This window comes from Didymella exigua, assembly GCF_010094145.1.
Source record: "Didymella exigua CBS 183.55 unplaced genomic scaffold M421scaffold_14, whole genome shotgun sequence".
NCBI lineage: Eukaryota > Fungi > Ascomycota > Dothideomycetes > Pleosporales > Didymellaceae > Didymella > Didymella exigua.
In genome coordinates, this window is record NW_022984788.1 from 553,888 (window position 1) to 572,503 (window position 18,616).

The following is an 18,616-nucleotide window of genomic DNA, read 5'->3' on the forward strand; positions in this document are numbered from 1 at the left end:
ACGCCTCGTTCAAGTACGTCGCATTGTCTTCGTCGAATCAGTTATGGTACTTTGTGAGACTGCCCTTCTCGCTGCCGTGTTTGCTCTTGGACCAGCTGTGGTTGCTGTGCTCGCTGCCATGTGCACTTGTGGGCCAGTTCTGCTCGCTTTGAACAGCGCTTCCGCCCCAGTGAACGTCGCTGCCGGCTTTGGAGGCGGCTTGGCTGGCGGGCCAGTCCGGGGGACTGTGTCTGCTGCTCCTGCGAGACGTGTGGCTGCGCTGCGTGCGCTGCGTGAGATGAGTGTGCACGCTGTGCTGGCTTGCTGGCCAGCTACGCTCACTTCCTCCAGCTACGCTGACTTCGCTGGTCGTCTTTGGCCTTTCGAAGCCGTCCCACTCTTCGTCGCCATGCTTCGAATGGCTCTTATCGTTGCTCCTCCCGTGAACGCTTCCGAGCTTGCCTCCAGCTCTACTCCCCTCGCGCCCATCCCCCTTCGCCGACCCACCCCACCCTAGATCACTACCGGTATCTCCATGTCCGAAGCTCTTGATCGTCCCATCCGCAACGTCCTCCCAAGCACCACCACCACCCTCACTATTTCCCTTCTTATCCGCATCACTCCAACTGTGCGCACTCACTGCGTTCCCACCCCAGCCGACTTGTGAGTACGATACCTCGTCCAGCGGTGTCTCGCCATAAACCACTTCAATGATGTCGAGGCTTCGGTGGTTCAATTTCGTATCTTGATCGTCGTCGTGACGGGAGCCTTGATTGGAGAGAGTGTGTCTGCTGTCCCTCAAGCTCCTCTGCCGTGACTGCTGCAAGGAAGCCGCTTTGAGGTACGTGAACGTAGAGCTGCAGACTGAGCTCGTGGGCGAGGCGGACGGAGAGAGCCAGCCGTGGGGTACCGTGTGGCTTGAATGATGGCGTGGTGGGACAAATGCTGGTGGTGAAGGGCTTCTCGCAGCCTTGATCCATCGCCTGCTTTCCTCTGGCTTCTCCACGGTCTCCTTCACGGCTCCAGAATCGTACTCGCCCCGATCGTCAATGACAACCACCCGTCCATCATCACCCTTGATCACGAAGGTCCCCCATTTCAGCGGCGCTGGCACACTCACAACCCCCCTCCTCTCCCTGTGCTCTTTCTCTCCCCTCACGCTCGTCTCAGAACGCTTGACCTGCACTCCAGCAACGCCCTTCATCCTGGCCAGACTGCGGTGGATATCGCCGCCAACAGCGCGCGCGATGTCGTCGTTCCACGCGCCGCTGCCTTTGCCGCGCCGCTTTGGGGCCTCGTAGAACTTCGCGTCCACGCGTCCGAAGCCAGGTGTCGAGCCGGGTAGCAGGTCGAGGCCGTCGTCGATGTAGCTGCCTGTGTACGCGGATGCTGTTTCTGGGAATAAGGGGGTCGTTTTCAGCCAGCGCGATAAGTTGGTGGATGAATCTGCTGGGGGGATGCGCCGTGCGAAGGAGCGGCCGTCGTCGATGTAGGATGGTGCTGTGGAGCTCATGTTGAGAAATGTTGCGTGCAAGATGCAAAGGCGGGTGGTAGAAGAGAGGCGATGGGTTAATGGGTTACAGAGGAGAGGTGATGGGTTGCAGCGGAATGAGGAGATGGGCGTGTAGGAGGTAAAGTGAAGGTGAAGACTGGATGGAGAAGTGTGCCACGCAACGCGGACGAGCAAACGAGATTCAAGACGACCTGTGAGACCTGGCCGTCCTACAGCCTCTGGCGGCGAATTACTGGGACATCGTACTCGCAAACAAACACACCGTGTCGTCTCGTTCGGGCCCAGTGTCCCGCCTACAACTTCGCCTTCTCCTTCTTCTTCGTGTCCTCCCAGCTCAACTGCACCCTCCTCATATTCCACCAACTCCACAGCCCACTCACCAGTCCCAGCGGCGGAAGCACCCACAGCAGCTTCCCCCACCACCACGGGCTCCTCGCGCGCACATCATCCATGACCCGCTTGACCTCGCGCTCCAGATGCGCTTTATCACCATCGTTCCACACCACTACGCCCTTCCCCTCGCCCCGCCGCAGGCACCGCTCTGCTTTCTCCCGTATATCGCCCTGGCTCATGACCCGATTCCGCGCATCCTCCTCGGTTAAGTGCGCATCCCGTGCGCGCAGGCGCTGGATCTGTATCGCCGGATCGCTAACGCCGACGACGATGATCGACCCGCAGTACCGCTCCCACCCGCTCTCGAACAGTAGCGGCACGTCCAGCACAACGGCCCAGTTGCCGCGCAAATACGCCCAGATCATCTGCCTGTACATCTCCCTCCTGATCGCGGGGTGGACAATGGCATTCAGCGCCTTCCTGTCCTTTTCCTTGTCGGCGCCAGCGCCGAACACGCGGCGCCCGAGAGCTGGGCGGTTGATCGGTCGCCCCCGCGGGTGCGAGGCGTCGGAGAGAAGCAGGTCGGGTGTGCTCGGCGCGAAGTACGAGACGATTGCGTTGTAGCCGGGTGTCCCGGGCTCGACGACTTGGCGCGCGATCAGGTCGGCGTCGATTATCGGGAGCGAGTACGGGGCGGCGCGCAGGAGAGTCGAGACGGTGGATTTGCCGGTTGCGATGGAGCCTGTGAGGCCGAGGAGGAGCATTGTGGGGGGTTGGTGGTGTGGCAGTCTGGGGTGGATGGGGAGTATTTGCGACGGGGCAAGGGAGGTAACTTGGTGATGGTGATGTTTATGGGACGCTGTGGAATGTTTGAGGCTTGTGGTTTGGTGTTGGATCGCAAATGCCGCGTAAAGTGACGGACGCGGGGAGCTTGAGCTTGAGCTTGGACGGGAAGTTGTTGTACCTCGGCGGTTGTCACGGTTATACACATGCACAATTGATCATAGTCAAGACATGTCACTCATAACTGCACGTTTTGTTATAATTGATTCAATTGCAATTGAGAGCTGACGCTGCTCTGGATATCCGTTTTGTGCGCCGAACGCCTCCATGTGTTCGATGCTACATGTATCCGCTCCGTCCATCAAACTCATTGCGGCACCTTTTTCTTCCTTCCAACTAGCGGTGCGTGCGAGTCTAGGGCGTTTCCTCTGTGCAAGCTGGCGGTGGACGAGGACGAAGCTTAAAGTCCTGCAGCGGTAGAGGTGCTCCCATTGGTGGAGCCCTCAGAACATCGGGCAAGCTCTCGTTGGTAGATACTGCCTGCGACCGCACGTCAGTCACAAGAAGCTTGACACAACTTAGAGTCTAGTCTGAAACCTCTCCGTGGTTGACAGTTTGTTGGACAGGCTCAACGAGCTTGCGGGCAGGGCGGAAGATCTGCAGCTGGTTGTCTTCTGCGGCACCCATCATGACCCAAGGATCGTTCTTGTTCCAGTCGAAGTCGCAGATGCGGTTTGTGAAGCCGCCGTGCATGAAGAGTCTAGGTTTGTCAGTAACATGTAGAGATTAGAGTGACAGAAGACTTACAGCTCAGGCGGCCCGTCCTCAGCCTCCTCCTCTGTCTGCTCATCACCAATCTTGCTGGTGTCCCACAGCAGGATGCGGCGATCATTGCCTGAGCTTGCAAGGATAGAGGCATCCTGTGGGTGCCACTGCAGGCTCATAACTTCGCCCTTGTGCGCTTGCAGGCTGTGTAGCGGCTTCTCGAAGTTGCGGAGGTCCCAAATGCCAATAGACTTGTCCGCAGACCCAGTGGCCAACAGTGAGTCCCACTCGGGATGGAAGGCAATGCTGTTGACAGCGTCTTCGTGCGCCATCTTTCTCCAGAGCGCTGTCTTGTGCGACTCCATGCGCGTGTCGATGACCTGCCATGTGAGGTCGTCGGACGCCGAACCAATGAGGTGGTTGTGGATGGGGTGGTACTGGATGTCGTTTACTGTCGCGGTGTGAATGGTGTACGTGGCGGTGGGGCTGATGGTCTTGTTGGTCTTGGAGAAACCGCTCTTGATATCCCATGTCTTGATGGTGGTGTCTTCTCCACCGGTGGCCAAGTGACCCTCGTGGAAGGGGCTCCAGCTAAGCGCGAACCCTTCCTTTTCGTGACCCACACACTCGGCCTCGAATTGGACGGCATCGCCCTTTGGCTGCAGGGGGTGTTTTGTACGGTCGAAGATGAGCGCCCTGCCGTCTGGACAAAAGGTCGCAATGATGTCTGGATTCTGCGGCTGGTACCGCGCCTTGTTAACCTCGCCGGGGTGGTTGATCTTTTGCACGATCTTGAAGTCGAACGGCCGTTTCGCATGGCCGTGACCGCCGACCTCATCGCGGTCCTCGCCGACCTCAGACAGGTCAGGCGTGCGGAAGTCGGGGATCTCGCAGTGGGCGATCTGCAGGTAGTTCTGCGCCTGGTTCGATGTGTGGGTGCCCAGGATCACGCGGTGCTGGCTCATGTTGGTGCCGTCGACGCTGCCTTCTGTCAGCCAAACTGTCTTTCACTTGTTGGCGCGGGATCGACGCACGGCTTCTTATCAGGCAGCCATTGTGTGGTGAGTGTAGGCCACTCGAGCGCGCGCCCGTAGAGCATATCGTAGAGGAAGACCGAGTTCTTTTTCCAGATCTTGTACTCTTCGTTGATGATCTTGTGCTGCCTCTCCTCATCCTGGTCGTCGTTGCTCCGCGAGCTATGTTCATCGCTCATGGTATCGTCCATCGTGGCCGCGACAATCGGTGTGAGTTTGTTGAGAGTTGGAGGTGTGGTCGTGCGGACGTCTTCAATAATGATACCGAAGTGTGAACTCGCCCAAGCTGTGGAGCCAAAGCGCGTTGGAACCGCGTTTCGCGTTGCGCTAGCGAACTGTGCCCACCCTGACCGCCTGCGCTACAAGGGTCATCGATCGCCGCGGCCGCCACTATGTCGCGCCTTGGCGTTGTAGCATCATATTAAGCAGCCCGCGATGCCTTCTCCTACTCTTTGAAGACCACAGCGTCGAGAACCATACCCTCTATTGTTTGCCTTTGCGCCCACAGCGCTGCTGCGCTTTCTTCATTTGATCACCCACAACTTTACCGCTCCCTCCTGCGACACAGCCCAGCGCCCGCGCCTTTCGCCTCCACGTATTGCTACACTATCGCTAGACGGCAGCAGCAATCATGGGTGTTCCCAAGTTCTTCAGGTGGATGTCCGAGCGATACCCGGGCATCTCTCAGCTCATTGCTGAGAACCGCATCCCCGAGTTTGACTGTCTTTACGTATGATCACTTTCAATTCGTCCTGCAATGATGACTCTGACACCGCATGCAGCTCGACATGAACGGCATCATCCACAACTGCACGCACAATGACTCCGACGGCCCTACTGCGCGCATGACCGAGGACAAGATGTTCATCGCCATCTTCAACTACATCGAACATTTGTTCGGCAAGATCAAGCCCAAGCAGCTGTTCTTCATGGCCATCGATGGCGTCGCCCCGCGCGCCAAGATGAACCAGCAGCGAGCTCGCCGCTTCAGAACTGCTCTCGACGCTGAAAAGGCTCGAGAGAAGGCCATCAAGGAGGGCGTGGAGATGCCCAAAGAGGCGCCTTTCGACAGCAACTGCATTACCCCCGGCACCGAGTTCATGGCGAAGCTCACACAGCAGCTGAAGTACTTCATCAACAAGAAGGTCTCCGAGGACCTCGACTGGCAGGGCGTGGAAGTCGTCTTGTCCGGTCATGAAGTCCCTGGAGAAGGCGAGCACAAGATCATGGAGTACATCCGTCAGGCGAAAGCCCAGCCGGAGTACGATCCCAACCGCCGTCACTGCTTGTACGGCCTTGACGCCGATCTGATCATGTTGGGCCTGCTCAGCCACGACCCTCATTTTTGTCTTCTGCGCGAAGAGGTGACATTCGGTCGTCAGAGCAAGACCAAGTCCAAGGAGCTGGAACACCAGAACTTCTACCTGATGCATCTCTGCATTGTTCGCGAATATCTAGAACTCGAGTTCCAAGAACTAGAAGAGCCTGGTGCTCTTGGCTTCCCATTCGACATGGAACGTGTGATTGACGATTTCATCCTCATGGCTTTCTTTGTTGGTAACGATTTCCTTCCCAACCTTCCACATTTGCATATCAACGAGGGCGCTCTGGCCCTCATGTTCAACGTTTACAAGACGGTCTTGCCCAAGGCTAAGGGATACATCAACGAAGAGGGTGTAATCAACATGGAGCGCTTGGCGCTCCTGCTCGACGAGCTCTCAAACATCGAAAACCGCCACTTCGAATCCGAGAATGCCGACGCCGCGTGGTTCAAGGGTAAGAAGCTTGGACGCGAAGACATCATGGAGAAGACTGCGCGACGAGGCACAGTCGTAATGTCCACACAACAGAAGGATCTGTTCTCAAAAGTGAAGACCTGGGTTGGCAACCATCTCCAAAAGGTCGATCAACCTCCTCTCGATCTGCCTACAGACTTGAATGCCGAAGACCGGAAGTTTGTACAGGAGCTTGCAGACAAGCTTCACTTGCCGTGGAAGTCTGTCTCAGACAATGATGGCAACCGCCATCTTCAGATCTCAGCCCCACCCAAGCTGGTCGAGAGTGACGAGGACGACGAGGACGACGAGGCAAACGCCGAATCCACTAAGGCGATTGTCCGAGTTGTCCAGAAGTACGAACAGGCCAAGATCGTCGACATTTCGCCTGAAGAAGCGCAGTCGGTTATGCAGGCGAAGTACGACGAGAAATTTGACGCTTGGAAGAACGACTACTACAAGAGCAAGTTTGACTGGGATCGCAGCAACGAGGAGGAGCTGCGCAAATTGACCGAGAACTACGTGCAGGGATTGCAGTGGGTTCTCTACTACTACTACCGTGGTGTAGCATCATGGCCCTGGTACTATGGCTACCACTACTCGCCGATGATCTCCGATGTCAAGCGAGGTCTCAAGGCTGATATCAACTTCAAGCTCGGACAGCCCTTCAAGCCTTACCAGCAATTGATGGGTGTGCTGCCTGATCGCAGTAAGACCATCGTTCCAGAGGCTTACCATCCCCTCATGACAAACGCCGACTCCCCTATCATCGACTTCTACCCACGCGACTTCAACCTCGACATGAATGGCAAGAAGCAGGATTGGGAGGCCGTAGTCAAGATTCCATTCATCGAAGAAGACAGGCTGCTCAAGGCGATGGCGACGAAGGAGCATCTACTAACACCCGACGAGAAGGCTCGCAACTCCTACGGTGTTTCTTTGAAGTTCACTTACTCCAAGGACGTGGACTTTGTTTACCCGACCTCCCTTCCAGGGATCTTCCCGGATCTGCCCAACTGCAAGTGCATTGAAAACATTTTTGATCTTCCTACCATGGAAGGGCTCGAGTACTACATCGGCTTGATGGATGGCGTCAAGCTTGGCGCATCTGCGTTGGCTGGCTTCCCTAGCCTTAAGGTCCTTCCGTTCCACGGTGCGCTCGAGTTCGCAGGCGTTAATGTCTTCTCACAAGACAGTCGCAACGAGAGCATGGTTGTCACTCTTGTCGACACCGAACCCAGGACCTCAGTCACATACGCACAGAAGTTGCTAGGAAAGGCAGTCCACGTTGGCTATCCATTTCTGCACGAGGCCAAGGTAGTCAAGGTCTCTGATGAGCTTTTTGATTACGTGCTTCCCGGCGACGGCGTTGCAGCTCCTCTTGCATTGGAGCATGGCCCTATGGAAATTTCCAACTGGAAGAAGATGGCGAATCGCATCCAAGAGACCTACAGCAAGCGTCTCGGTATCATCGCTGGAGAAGTGGAAGCACTGGTGCATGTCGAAATGCTCAAGGGTCTCAAGAAGACCGACGAAGGTGCCACCATCAAGGAGTACGCTCCAGTCCCCGGACTGCAAGCTGAGTACGCTGCTCAAACCATCGTCGGAGATGTTATCAGCCCCGATCAGCGCTTTATTGAGAAGGACGCTTTACCCATTGAGGAAGAATTCCCTGGAGGCTCTCGCGCCTTCTATCTCGGTGACTATGCGTACGGTCGCCCTCTGCAGGTCATTGGCCATGCGGACCACAAGGCTACAATCATGGTCGCCAGACTGAAGAAGCCAGAGCCAGACTTTGGCCGTCAGATCGTCATGCACGCTGAGCAGACAACGCCATACCTGCCATCCTACATGGTTGCCAGGCAACTGCACATGCCTCCTCTGGCTTTGTCGAAGTTGACATCATCATTCAATGTTAACTCCAGTGGTCTCAAGCTGAATCTGGGCTTGAACCTGAAGTTCGAGGCTAAGAAGCTGAAGGTTCTAGGCTATTCACGCAAGTCCGCCAATGGTTGGGAGTACAGTCAGAAGGCTGTAAAGTTGCTCACCGACTACATGCAAAAGTTCCCTGAGTTCTTCGCCGGTATCATGATGAACCCAACGGGAGATGGCTGGGAGGATACCGACTTCTACCCTCCAGAGATCGCAAAGCAGAAGGTCAAGGAGATTGGTGCTTGGCTCAAGGAGGTACAGACGAAGAGCTTCGAGAAGGTTCCGCTTGATGCGGAGCAGCTTGACTCGGACACTGTCAAAGCTATTGAGCAAGCTGCCGATGCCAACCTTGCACTGCTGCAGGATGTTGAAATGAAGAAGATCGGCAAGGTCCCGCGCAGCGCGATTTTAAAGCCGTCTGACGCTGAGCAGCGTCTTGGTCATCAAGGTTTCAGCATTGGTGATCGTGTCATCTATGTGCAAGACTCCGGACGAGTTCCCATCGGATCATCAGGAACCATCGTTGGGAAGACCAGGACAGCTCGCGCTGTGTTGCTGGATGTTGTTTTCGACGCAACCTTCATGAGCGGAACCTCACTCAACGACCGATGTTCACCATTCCGCGGATCAACTGTGCCCTCTACTTCGGTGCTGAACTTGACCGACAAGCAGGTCGTGTCTTACTCTACTGCAGGTGCCGCTGCTGCCGCAGCTAAGCAGAGAAACAACCAGAACTCGGGCTACTCCATGCCTCGCTTGGGTGCTCCTGGAGGTCCCCAGCTGATCCCGGCTACCGCTCCACCACCTCTTCAGGGCTCTTACCGTGGGGCGTTCGGTGGTGCCAACGGCAATAGGGGAGGTCGTGGCGGTGGCATGGCGCCTCGTATTGGTGCCGCGAATGGTGCTCAACAGACCCTGCCAATCCACGGAGGACCTCCACGAGGCGGTCGGGGCGGCTTCGCTCCCCGCGGTGGGCAAGCCAACGGCCACGCAGATCAAAACCTGCAATCCAACGGCAACGGTGTGCCCCCTGGCGGCCGCGGTCGTGGCGGTGCTGACTTTGTCCCGCGAGGCCGTGGAGGTGTTCACAAGGCTCGTGGTGGATTCACGAGTGTCGATAACAGCGATCCAGCTGAGGGCATTGTGCAGAACAACCCCAGTTTCCGCCCGCAGAACTACTCGAACGTGCCGCCGCCTGCTGGATTGGACGCGGGCCGTGGTAGGGGTCGCGGGCGCGGGCGTGGAGGATTCAGAGGAAGGGGCGGACCGAGGGGAGGCGCGCCTGCGCCTGCTGCTCAGTAGAATAACTGACTCCAAGGTGGGGTTTGAGTAAATAGAAAAAAAAACGAGCCGAGTGTGATCAGAACAGTCGACCTGCCCATCTCCCACCTTCTCCCTTTCACACTATATTTCATGCACCACCACGACCATGCTGTCCACGTTCTCCTGTCCCCACTTCACTCATCTCGATTCAGATGCGACACAGGGCGGATTAGTTCATAGTCCGAACAGCAACATGTACAACAAATATGATCTCACGACTAGCCATGAGAGGAACATGAAGAAATACCCGGCCTTGGTGGTTCAATCGACACCTCGCCAGGACCTCAATCTCATCAGTCCGAACAGACCCCACTCTGGCTGCCCACGAGAGCATCCTCCAATGATGACTTGGCGCCCTTAGTGTTCTTCGTGGCAGCTGTAATGTACGCTCTGTGTGAGCGAGCAGGTGTCAAGTTGAACCTAGGAGTCTGGAGCTAAACGCAAGTTCTGGAACGGCAGAATCATGGCCATTGTACGCCAGCAGGCGAAACTTGATACTGTGACGAAGTTAAGATGCTGACAAATCGGTGAGTTGGAGCGGCGAAGGCTGATGTGAAATGTGTTATTGGTCATTAAGGTCTATTCTACGCTCGTATACTAGTATGTACATATTTACAGGTGGGTTCGTAAGCTTAGTCGTTGTTCCGTCATCGTCCTTACTACTCGTCACTAAGCTTACACCTAGTAAGTGTAGACAGGAGAAGTAGTGTTGGGGTACTGGCCAGAGCCGAAAGGGTTGGAAGCAGTGACCGCTTGGCCGTTGATGTCAGAGACACCGAACCAGGCCAGCTCCTTTCCGTTTACAACAGTGACGACAGCGAAAGCAGGAGCAGGCTGAGCAACGTATCCCCAAGAGACAGTGTAGTCGGAACATGCCTGGTTTGACCAGGACTCGGTAGCGGCGTCCTTGCCGGGCATGCGGATAACGGTGCAGCGTTCAGTCTTGCCGTTGGCCTCGATCTCGAAGTTGTAGTCGCAGCCAGTGTTGCCTTCACCGCAGTAGCGAGTTAGGCTGTTGAGGGCCCATGTCATATCAGTCTTCGTGGGGCTGGAACCTGGGGTGCCTGTGGGAGCCGGGACAGAGACTGATGGCTGAGCGGTGGGAGTAGGGCATGAGCCAGGGTGTGCTGGGTTGCATCCTACATCAAGTTAATTGGTGCTTCACGAGATCGTGCAGATCACTTACCTCCGGGAATGCCAGAAATCGAAGAGAATGAGGTGGGTGTGGGAGTAGCCGACGAGTAGGGCGTGCAAGACTCTGTCGACGTCGGCGCGGGAGTAGACTGCGTGCTGGTGCGAACGATGGTCGCGGTAGCAGTGGCGCAGAACGAGCGGATACGGTCGTTGTCTTCACCGAGACAGAATGTCGAGTCGCACCGACAGGCATCAATGGGAACACCGGAAGCGATGCAAGCGCGGTATGCGACCTGGCAGGGATTGTCGCTCTGGCGTTTGTCGAGAGGGCTTGCGGTGACCACGGAGGTCAAAGCGAGAGCGAGAGCGAGAGCCTTGGAGTACATCTTGGAGAGGTGTATTGATTTATGGTATGATGATTGTTTGGTCGGTTGTGTATTGACTAAGACTGACTGCAGGATCGAGTGACTGATGTTGGTGTAGATGGACATGAGATATAAAATGGTGCGCCACCAACCTTTATATATTGACTTGAGGTCTCATACAAGTCCAAAGTTTGGACACCATCATCACCGTACTCATGTCACTGCAAATGACGTCGATCCTCGTGTTTTGGGTCGAGGCTGGCGAGGGTCCAGCTTTGCGCGCTACTTCGCTAGTACCCGTGTATTGACTCTAAATTTGACTCTTCACCACTCCACTCGCCACCCGGAGCCGTGTCCGACTCGGAACCTGCGGCTCTGTAGAGGGATGCCGGGCCGTATTTGCTGCGCTGTCACGGTATCTTAGTGCCTTCCAGAATAACCCGGGGAGCAGGTCAAGTCACATGAGGGCGGTGGCAATGCGACTTTGGGCGTCATCGGGTCAGTTCGATAGACCGCTAATCGAGTAAAGCGACATCCGACAGCCCGACCACACTCGTGTCATGGCCAAAGCTTCAGATGCTCTCGTATCCGGCGTCTCTTGTCCGCAATCAGTCTAAAGTTAAGTTGTTAAAGCCTGCCAGCCTCCAACGTCACTCAACTCGTATACAACTTCGACTGGAAAGGAACTTTGCATCGGTTAAGAATGATCTTCGACGCCGGCATGCAAACTTGTCCGCGACTCAAGAGAGCTCAGATGACCAACTCGCCACGAATGCGAGCTGTTCCGCTGCCCAGATACGGATCCTGGTGATCTGTGGCCGGGATGGAGGTGCATCGACTCCACTGCTACAATACCGATATCACCAGAAATGGCTGAAGCTTGGGGGCAGGTGTGGACTCTGTGGAGATCGTCTGTGGGGCAGATCACCATATCGTGAATTTTTCAATACGTAGTCGAGTTATCTTTCATCTGCTGGGGTTTGTTATACAATGTTTCCTCGCTCACGATAAGCTCTGAGCCTGATCGGAAAAGCTCTGTCGGCGTATTTGCATGGCCCGCTCTTTACTGACCGGAGATCGCGATTGGGGTTGCGATACTCATGAGACCTCACCTCTGCCTGAAATTCATGGTTGTAATCCACGGATGGACAGTGAGGTTTGGTACACCGTGAATCACAGTGGCTGGGAACACGAGACGGGCCGTGCGCAATAGAGCAGTCGACTGTCGTCCAGTGGATCTGAGCAGAATCGCGAAATGGTCACGTAGCACCGTCGATAGGACTGCAGCATGCCGGACAGGTCTGCCGAGAGGTCAGAGAAAAAGTATTTGCATTCTGTTCTCGAGCACTAAACGAAAGTAGAAGAACTAGCGTATCCTTGAGGCATGACCTCACATCTAAACGGCGAGCAGAGCAAGTCCACCTAGCAGGCCAGCCATACCAGGCGATAGCCCGTATTTCTCTGCAGCACCTGTGAAGGGCTGAACGGTGTTTCTAGGCATTCCACCACTTCCACGGGCTGACGCTGTCCCTTTGGCGGTCGATGTTGCTCTGCCATCGACCATGAAGAAGTTGCCAGCCATGGGTGCACTGACTTTGTTCTTGGTCATAAAAGCGTTGATGTCGAAGTTGATCCGGGCCGATGTCTCGTTGAAGTCGGAGGCTTGGATTTTGAGGTCTGCAGGCTGCTGGAACAGTAGCTGAACGTAACGATGAGGGATGGTGTCTGTTGGCGGCGGGCTGGGGGGAATGTATGCTGCTGGTCCCTTTTCAGTCGATGTAAGTAGGGTGGCAGACCCGCCGATCTTCTGCTGTGTCGCCTTAAAGCCTGTGTTCACAGCGTGGAGTAGAACACGGCGCTTTGTGGTCCCTTGCATTGGCGGCACATCGAGGTCGAGCATGACGAACATATACGTCGCACTCGAGTTGGCCATTCTGCTTGATAGTGCAATCTTTGGCTGGCTTGCTGTTTCTGTACATTGTCAGCTGCGACTCCTTAATATGGCCTGTGTTTTCCATACCCGCTTTGGTAAGCATTTGGCCTGGTGTCATGACCATAGTCGAGTTGAAGAAGATGTCTAGCTTGTTGCTTGCTGATGGAGTAAAGCCTGAGGGTGTGACACTTTGCGCCTGCGCCAAGCTTGCCAGAGCTGCGATGAGGACTGATGACGTGAAAAGCATGTTGATGGAGATTAGATGAAAATGATGACTTGGGAAGATACTCTGAATCCGAAGCTGTATATAAGATGCAACATACAGTCAGTGCAGCACCTGACGGTGGATGGCCCGAATATATCAGCCGCGCATCATGCACGCGGCATCAAGCCGTCTGTATCGAAGCTGGCACTCGTCGTCGCACGCGCTCTGGAGTGCATATTCCCTTACACCCATGATTCGAGATCTTGAAACAGCTATCGCGTGAAGCCTCCACCGTAATCCTTGGCGACAGCGATGCTTCGTGGAGACGCACGGTGCAAACTGACTATCTCACGAAGTGTCAACATGCCAAACCTTTCTTCTGCGCTTATTCACCTCGATTTTTTTAATGGATTTTGGAGGCGGTTGTCCTCTCCGTGAGCACGGGTCGAGGTAAATGAATCCTGAGCTTCTGTGGTAGATCAGCCTAATATGAACTTTGTTGCGTCGAATATTCTATAGTATGAAGAGGGCACAAGTACAGCGGGAGCCCTTCGTGGTTGCGATTTGATGTTGCCGATGCCATGCGGCTCGACTTGCCAACGCGCACTTCGAGTCGGTGTTCGCGATGGAGGTCGAAACATGCACGTCTGAGACGCGACCTGTAATAGGCGTCAACGGCCTCGAATGCGAAACTTGACATGCGGAGGGTGTGCCCAATCTGTAGGGCGTGACAGTTTCAAGCTTTGAAGCCTTCGAGCCAGGCCACACATCGCAGCTAAGCATTCTTAGCTGGTTCACCAAGAAGATCCACCACCGCAAAGGAGCACTATGGAAGGCTACTCATCATTGCATCTAGAAGTGGGCTGCGACGCCAGCGACATGTTGTAACTTTGCACCTGGCCGCCGGCGTTGTGTGGTAGTCGAGGATTTGTTACAGATGGACGGGGTGAGACGCCGTGAGGCCACAAGGTTTGAACAACACTAGCAAATGGACCCCGAAATAATACCATCTAGGCTCCTCAAATGCAGTGCGGTCGAATGCCTGGTAAACTCACTTGTTGACGTTGGAGTGGAGGAGCCGCGGTAGTCAAAAGAAGCAAGCGTGCACGTGTTCTCGCGACTTAGCGCGGTGGCGACTTCTTCACTCGACGTAATCGACCAGGGTCGAGCACATCAACAATAGACAGGCTGTTTTCAACAACACCCCAGTCATTAGTCACGCTCGTATGTCTTGGCGGCGATCATCTGTGATGACCGACTCTGAGCCTAAGGCAGCGATTCTCAAGTTTGCGACATGCAAAAGCAAAAGCGAGACGGCATGTTGGCCACTCAGCTTTCGAATTCCGCCTGAAGCGCAGCATCAATCTCAGCAAGGTCTTGCAGCATTCAGCATCACTTCAACGAAGGAGAAGCCCAAGAAAACATGGTGGAGCCACCAGCTATACCGTGGACCAAACGATGAGCGAGTCCAGGTGCAATACAGCAAAACGAAAGCGGACTCTGAGATCCTGGCCAAGCAATTTTTGGACGAGAAGGTGGTCGGGTTCGACATGGAATGGCCATGGAATGACTGGAAGCTGGACAGACTCCAAAACAAAATCGGTCTCATACAGGTCGCTACGGAACACAAGATTGCACTCTTCCACATTGGTCTACACACAGGAAAGACAACCGACGACATTATAGCTCCATCGTTACGCAAACTGATTGAAAGTCCGACGATTGGGAAGATCGGCGTTGGCATACTCAACGCTGACTTTGCCCGGCTAAGCAGGTACTTCCAATTGCAACCGAAAGGAGCAGTTGAGCTAAGCCATCTACATCGCCTCGTCACCTTTGGCGGACGGAAGCCCGAGCTTGTCTCAACTAAGATGACAAGCCTCGCAAATCAAGTTGAACAACACCTCGGACATCCGCTTTTCAAGGGTGACGTGAGAACGTCCAACTGGAGCAAGCCGCTGTCCCGGGAGCAGATCGAATACGCTGCAGGAGATGCCTACGCTGGGATTATGCTGTACCACTACCTGAACTACAAGCGCCTCCAGATGGACCCTGTTCCGCCGATGCCCATACATGCGGAGAAATACATGGGCTTCAAACTTGCTGGAGTTGGCTCGCTCTATCTAGAGCCTGTAGAAGACGGCGGCAAAATTATGACCTCGGCATTCTTCTTCGGAGTCCCGACCGCGTTGGAAGATCTGTCTGAATCCAAAAAGGCAGGTGAGGTAAGGAGAGCTTCAAAGGTCTCCGAGTCTATGATCGAGACCAGGCCAACGACGATGCTGAGCGGCACACAGACGGACGTACAAGTCAAGGTCCGTCGAGTTGTAGAGGCAGATGTGTCTGATCTAGACACTACATCGTTAGCTCTCTATCAAGAGCTTCGCGAGTGGCGTGCAGATACCGCCGCTGATGGCAGATCTCGCATCAACAATACGGTCCTCTCCCAGCTCGCTGAACAGCGTCCCCTCACTTTCGAAGCCCTATTGAGAGTCAAAGGTCTCGGAAAGGTGACTCAGAAATCATATGGCAAACAGATGGTGGAGGTCATATTGTCTTTCATGAGCAAGAACGACATGGGCATACCCGGGTCCGTTGTCACTGCGCCATCCGAGACTACTCAAGCGACTTTGAGTGACGACGTCGAAAAAGTAGTGCTTCCCAGCACACCAGCCCACAGCTCCCTGCGTGCACAGAACCTACAACCGTCAACACCAGACTCGTCGCCTGCGTTTGGGACGCCACCATCACCGCGTACACGGCAACTACACACCGGACTGTCATTCACATTAGCAGAAACGAAGCTAGCGGTGGACTCGGACACGGAAGACAGCCTAGCATCACTTGACTTCGGCTCACCTCCCTCAAAGCGGAGGACGTCAGGCCAGAAGCGCAAACGAAACGACAGTCTAACTAAGAATGCACCTTGCAGCTCGCAAAAGCTGCAAGAAGTGATCAGCCCATTTCCGTACGAGGAAGGCGATTCCGAGAGCAGAATATGGCGGCTCGTAGACACCACGCCGTCGCCTAATGCTGCAGCAGCCGGCGCACTCACGCCTCGGTCCAAGATGTTTCACAACAAGCTCATGGCTTTCAGCAGGCTTGTCGCGACCAAGAAGCGAGCGCAGCCGGAGTCGATCGTGTCGGCCGCGACGCTCGAAGCCATCGCACGGAACCCACCGCAGACGCACGACGAACTCCGGCGGGTACCGGGGATTGAGGCATTCTTCCTGGCGTGCGTCGATGTCGATGTGGATCTGCTTGCGAAGATCCGGAGGTTTGCGCCTGAGGGGAGGGTGTGAGATGCACTGCTTTGATAATTTCTCCAAAGAATCCAATTTGCTCTAGAGCTACGCCGCTTCCGTTTTGCAGACACAGCTAGACACAATCACGTGACTCTGGAGTGAGACATACCTACCATACTTCCTTGGCCGCAGTGGATCAATTGTCGCCATGGGACGCGCACCGATCCCCAAGTGCGGTGGACGAAGTCCTTACAAGTCATCTCCAGCCGCGCACTGCGCCCCGGCTGCCTTTCAAAGTCCGCACACCACCCGGTGTTTTGCCTGGTGCGCCAGATGACGTGTTGTCTGGATAGCCTCTGGACGCTGGGATGTGTACATGGCCGTCTTCATTGGGTCTTCGCCGGCGGCTGTGCGCTCGGGGGCGCTTACTGGGATCTCATGTTGGAGGGGCTGAGGAGCAGGGTTAATTGCATACGCTGAGCGACTGGTTGGAGGCTTTCCAGCAAGCTCAGATGTGCATGGAAGGATTTTGCTTCACGTGCCATTTCACGTGCGTAGCCATATCAAGTCAGCAGCCTTGCTCATCAAGATGATGCAACTAGAACCTATAAGAGTGTTTCTACAGAGCAGTTTACCATGGCGCAGAAACATGGAAGGAGTGACTAGCCGCGAGTACAAATGAATGAATCGGATAAACGGTTCAGGGATAGATGGGGAAATTAACACCGCCGAGGCAGAGCTCGAGTCCGACCTTTTCAAGGGAAACGCGGATTTTGTTCCGGCTGCGGAGTCTGCTCAGGAATATCTGAAGCCTGAAGCTGCCATCGTTTTGCAGCCACTTGCTGGGTACTGCGGCCAGCTGGCCCAGTGCTAGACTGAGCATGGTTGCAAGTGGCAATAGGATGGAGATGCTTGACAAGGTATCGGCAGATACAGGGCTCGAGGGATTTGTTCGGTTTTGGCTCCGGAGACAAGGGCTGGTGTTCTGGAGGGTGTCGCGTTGGATTGACAGAGACATGTGCCAGGTGAAGGTGACATAGTGACACTTTTTGATACCAACTGCATCAACTACTCCATCCACGCAACCCCAGCTCATCAGTTGACAGTGAGCCGAGCAATCACTTCACAAACGCACTCGCCGCCCCTTGGCGATGCGCAACCTGCCTCAACAACGGACTGCTACTGGATCTTGTGGCTCTTGCTTATAGCAGTAGCCGTCACGGTGGCCTGGTGGTCCTACAGACTGGCCTACAGCAATGCACTGCTTGCAGGCGCGGGCGTTTCCGGATTTCTCTACGCAGCCACACAAAACGATACCAGGATTGTGAAATCGCTACTCGCAGCCGCTGTTGTCGGCTACCTACTTTTTTCACATCAGCTACTGCAGCAGCACCAGCTCGGTAGACGAGCTTGGGTACCTGTTCTTCCTGCAGCGGCATCAGCTCGGTAGACGAGCTTGGGTACCTGTTCTTCCTGCAGCGGCATCAGCTCGGTAGACGAGCTTGGGTACCTGTTCTTCCCAACGACTGTGCTGTTTACCGTCATATCCTTTGGACTGCTGTCTATCACGTCCGGGTCGGGTTCCCTGTGGGTCGAGGGGACGGGATTGGGTCGTGTCTGGTCGCTGATTCCATTGCACCTTGCAGTTGTGGCGATTCTGGCTTGGCTCGTCAGGATGGGACATGCAGGAACCCGTCGTACAAAAGGTCCCCTCCTACCCACGTCAACACGCAGTCGTGGCGCTGTGGAGTTGCCCTCGGCCCACGTTGTTGGTTCGCAGCCGCCGGTGAGGCGCGGTACCGTAGAAGCAGAGAGCACATGTTGAACGGAGGATGGGGCGGATACGCGCAGATAAGCTGCACATGTCGAACGGAGGACGGGGCGGATGCGCGCAGATAAGGTGCACATGTCGAATGGAGGATACTCGCAGATATAAGCTGGAGATGCGTTGGCGTGTTAGTGGACCCTGCGTCTTGTGCAGCAGCAGCAAGAGGTGGACTGTTTCTCGCTGGGCATACATCGTTGTCAATATGAAAATCGTTCAAGCCTTGATCAAGGCCGTACTTTATTCGACTTGATTAAGGCTGTACTGTATTCGACTTGGTCTCTCTATTAGCATAAAATCAGTAGCCGGCCCCATGTTGTACGTCGGGCAGGTAGTGGGCGGTTGCTCCTCTCTCGCTGCCTTGAGCTCGAAGCTCTCCGTTTCAGGTTAGGCCAGGCAGTGGCAGAACCTTGATGTTCTGCCACCGCTTTGATTATGCCATCTTGAACTACAAATCAGATTTCACGCTGTG

General features: G+C 55.1%; 6 protein-coding genes across 6 annotated transcripts; 1 reads left to right on the forward strand and 5 right to left on the reverse strand.

The window, feature by feature from the left end:
• Positions 1 to 37: 37 nt before the first annotated feature.
• M421DRAFT_5409 (uncharacterized protein) lies at positions 38 to 1,492 on the reverse strand (the record flags this gene model as incomplete). Its single annotated transcript, XM_033595181.1, has 1 exon — positions 38 to 1,492. One exon carries the CDS (start codon positions 1,490 to 1,492, stop codon positions 38 to 40), a length of 1,455 nt encoding a protein of 484 aa, XP_033448610.1.
• A 58-nt stretch (positions 1,493 to 1,550) lies between these two features.
• M421DRAFT_420902 (CoaE-domain-containing protein) lies at positions 1,551 to 2,750 on the reverse strand. Its single transcript, XM_033592639.1, has one exon. The coding sequence runs from the start codon at positions 2,587 to 2,589 to the stop codon at positions 1,786 to 1,788; it is 804 nt and encodes a 267-aa protein (XP_033448611.1). The 5' UTR covers positions 2,590 to 2,750; the 3' UTR covers positions 1,551 to 1,785.
• A 112-nt stretch (positions 2,751 to 2,862) lies between these two features.
• Positions 2,863 to 4,694, reverse strand: M421DRAFT_420903 (WD40 repeat-like protein). Its single transcript, XM_033592640.1, has 3 exons — positions 4,408 to 4,694; positions 3,416 to 4,354; positions 2,863 to 3,368 (listed from the first exon to the last, which is right to left on the reverse strand). Exons 1-3 carry the CDS (start codon positions 4,596 to 4,598, stop codon positions 3,194 to 3,196), a joined length of 1,305 nt encoding a protein of 434 aa, XP_033448612.1. The 5' UTR covers positions 4,599 to 4,694; the 3' UTR covers positions 2,863 to 3,193.
• Positions 4,695 to 9,983: 5,289 nt separating this feature from the next.
• On the reverse strand, positions 9,984 to 11,187 carry M421DRAFT_420905 (uncharacterized protein). The gene is made up of 2 exons (XM_033592641.1): positions 10,624 to 11,187; positions 9,984 to 10,576 (listed from the first exon to the last, which is right to left on the reverse strand). Exons 1-2 carry the CDS (start codon positions 10,955 to 10,957, stop codon positions 10,119 to 10,121), a joined length of 792 nt encoding a protein of 263 aa, XP_033448613.1. The 5' UTR covers positions 10,958 to 11,187; the 3' UTR covers positions 9,984 to 10,118.
• Positions 11,188 to 12,265: 1,078 nt separating this feature from the next.
• Positions 12,266 to 13,167, reverse strand: M421DRAFT_420906 (PEBP-like protein). Its single transcript, XM_033592642.1, has 2 exons — positions 12,957 to 13,167; positions 12,266 to 12,907 (listed from the first exon to the last, which is right to left on the reverse strand). The coding sequence occupies exons 1-2, from the start codon at positions 13,114 to 13,116 to the stop codon at positions 12,333 to 12,335; spliced, it is 735 nt and encodes a 244-aa protein (XP_033448614.1). The 5' UTR covers positions 13,117 to 13,167; the 3' UTR covers positions 12,266 to 12,332.
• Positions 13,168 to 14,261: 1,094 nt separating this feature from the next.
• Positions 14,262 to 16,770, forward strand: M421DRAFT_420907 (uncharacterized protein). Its single transcript, XM_033592643.1, has one exon. It carries the CDS (start codon positions 14,325 to 14,327, stop codon positions 16,374 to 16,376), a length of 2,052 nt encoding a protein of 683 aa, XP_033448615.1. The 5' UTR covers positions 14,262 to 14,324; the 3' UTR covers positions 16,377 to 16,770.
• Positions 16,771 to 18,616: the final 1,846 nt, after the last annotated feature.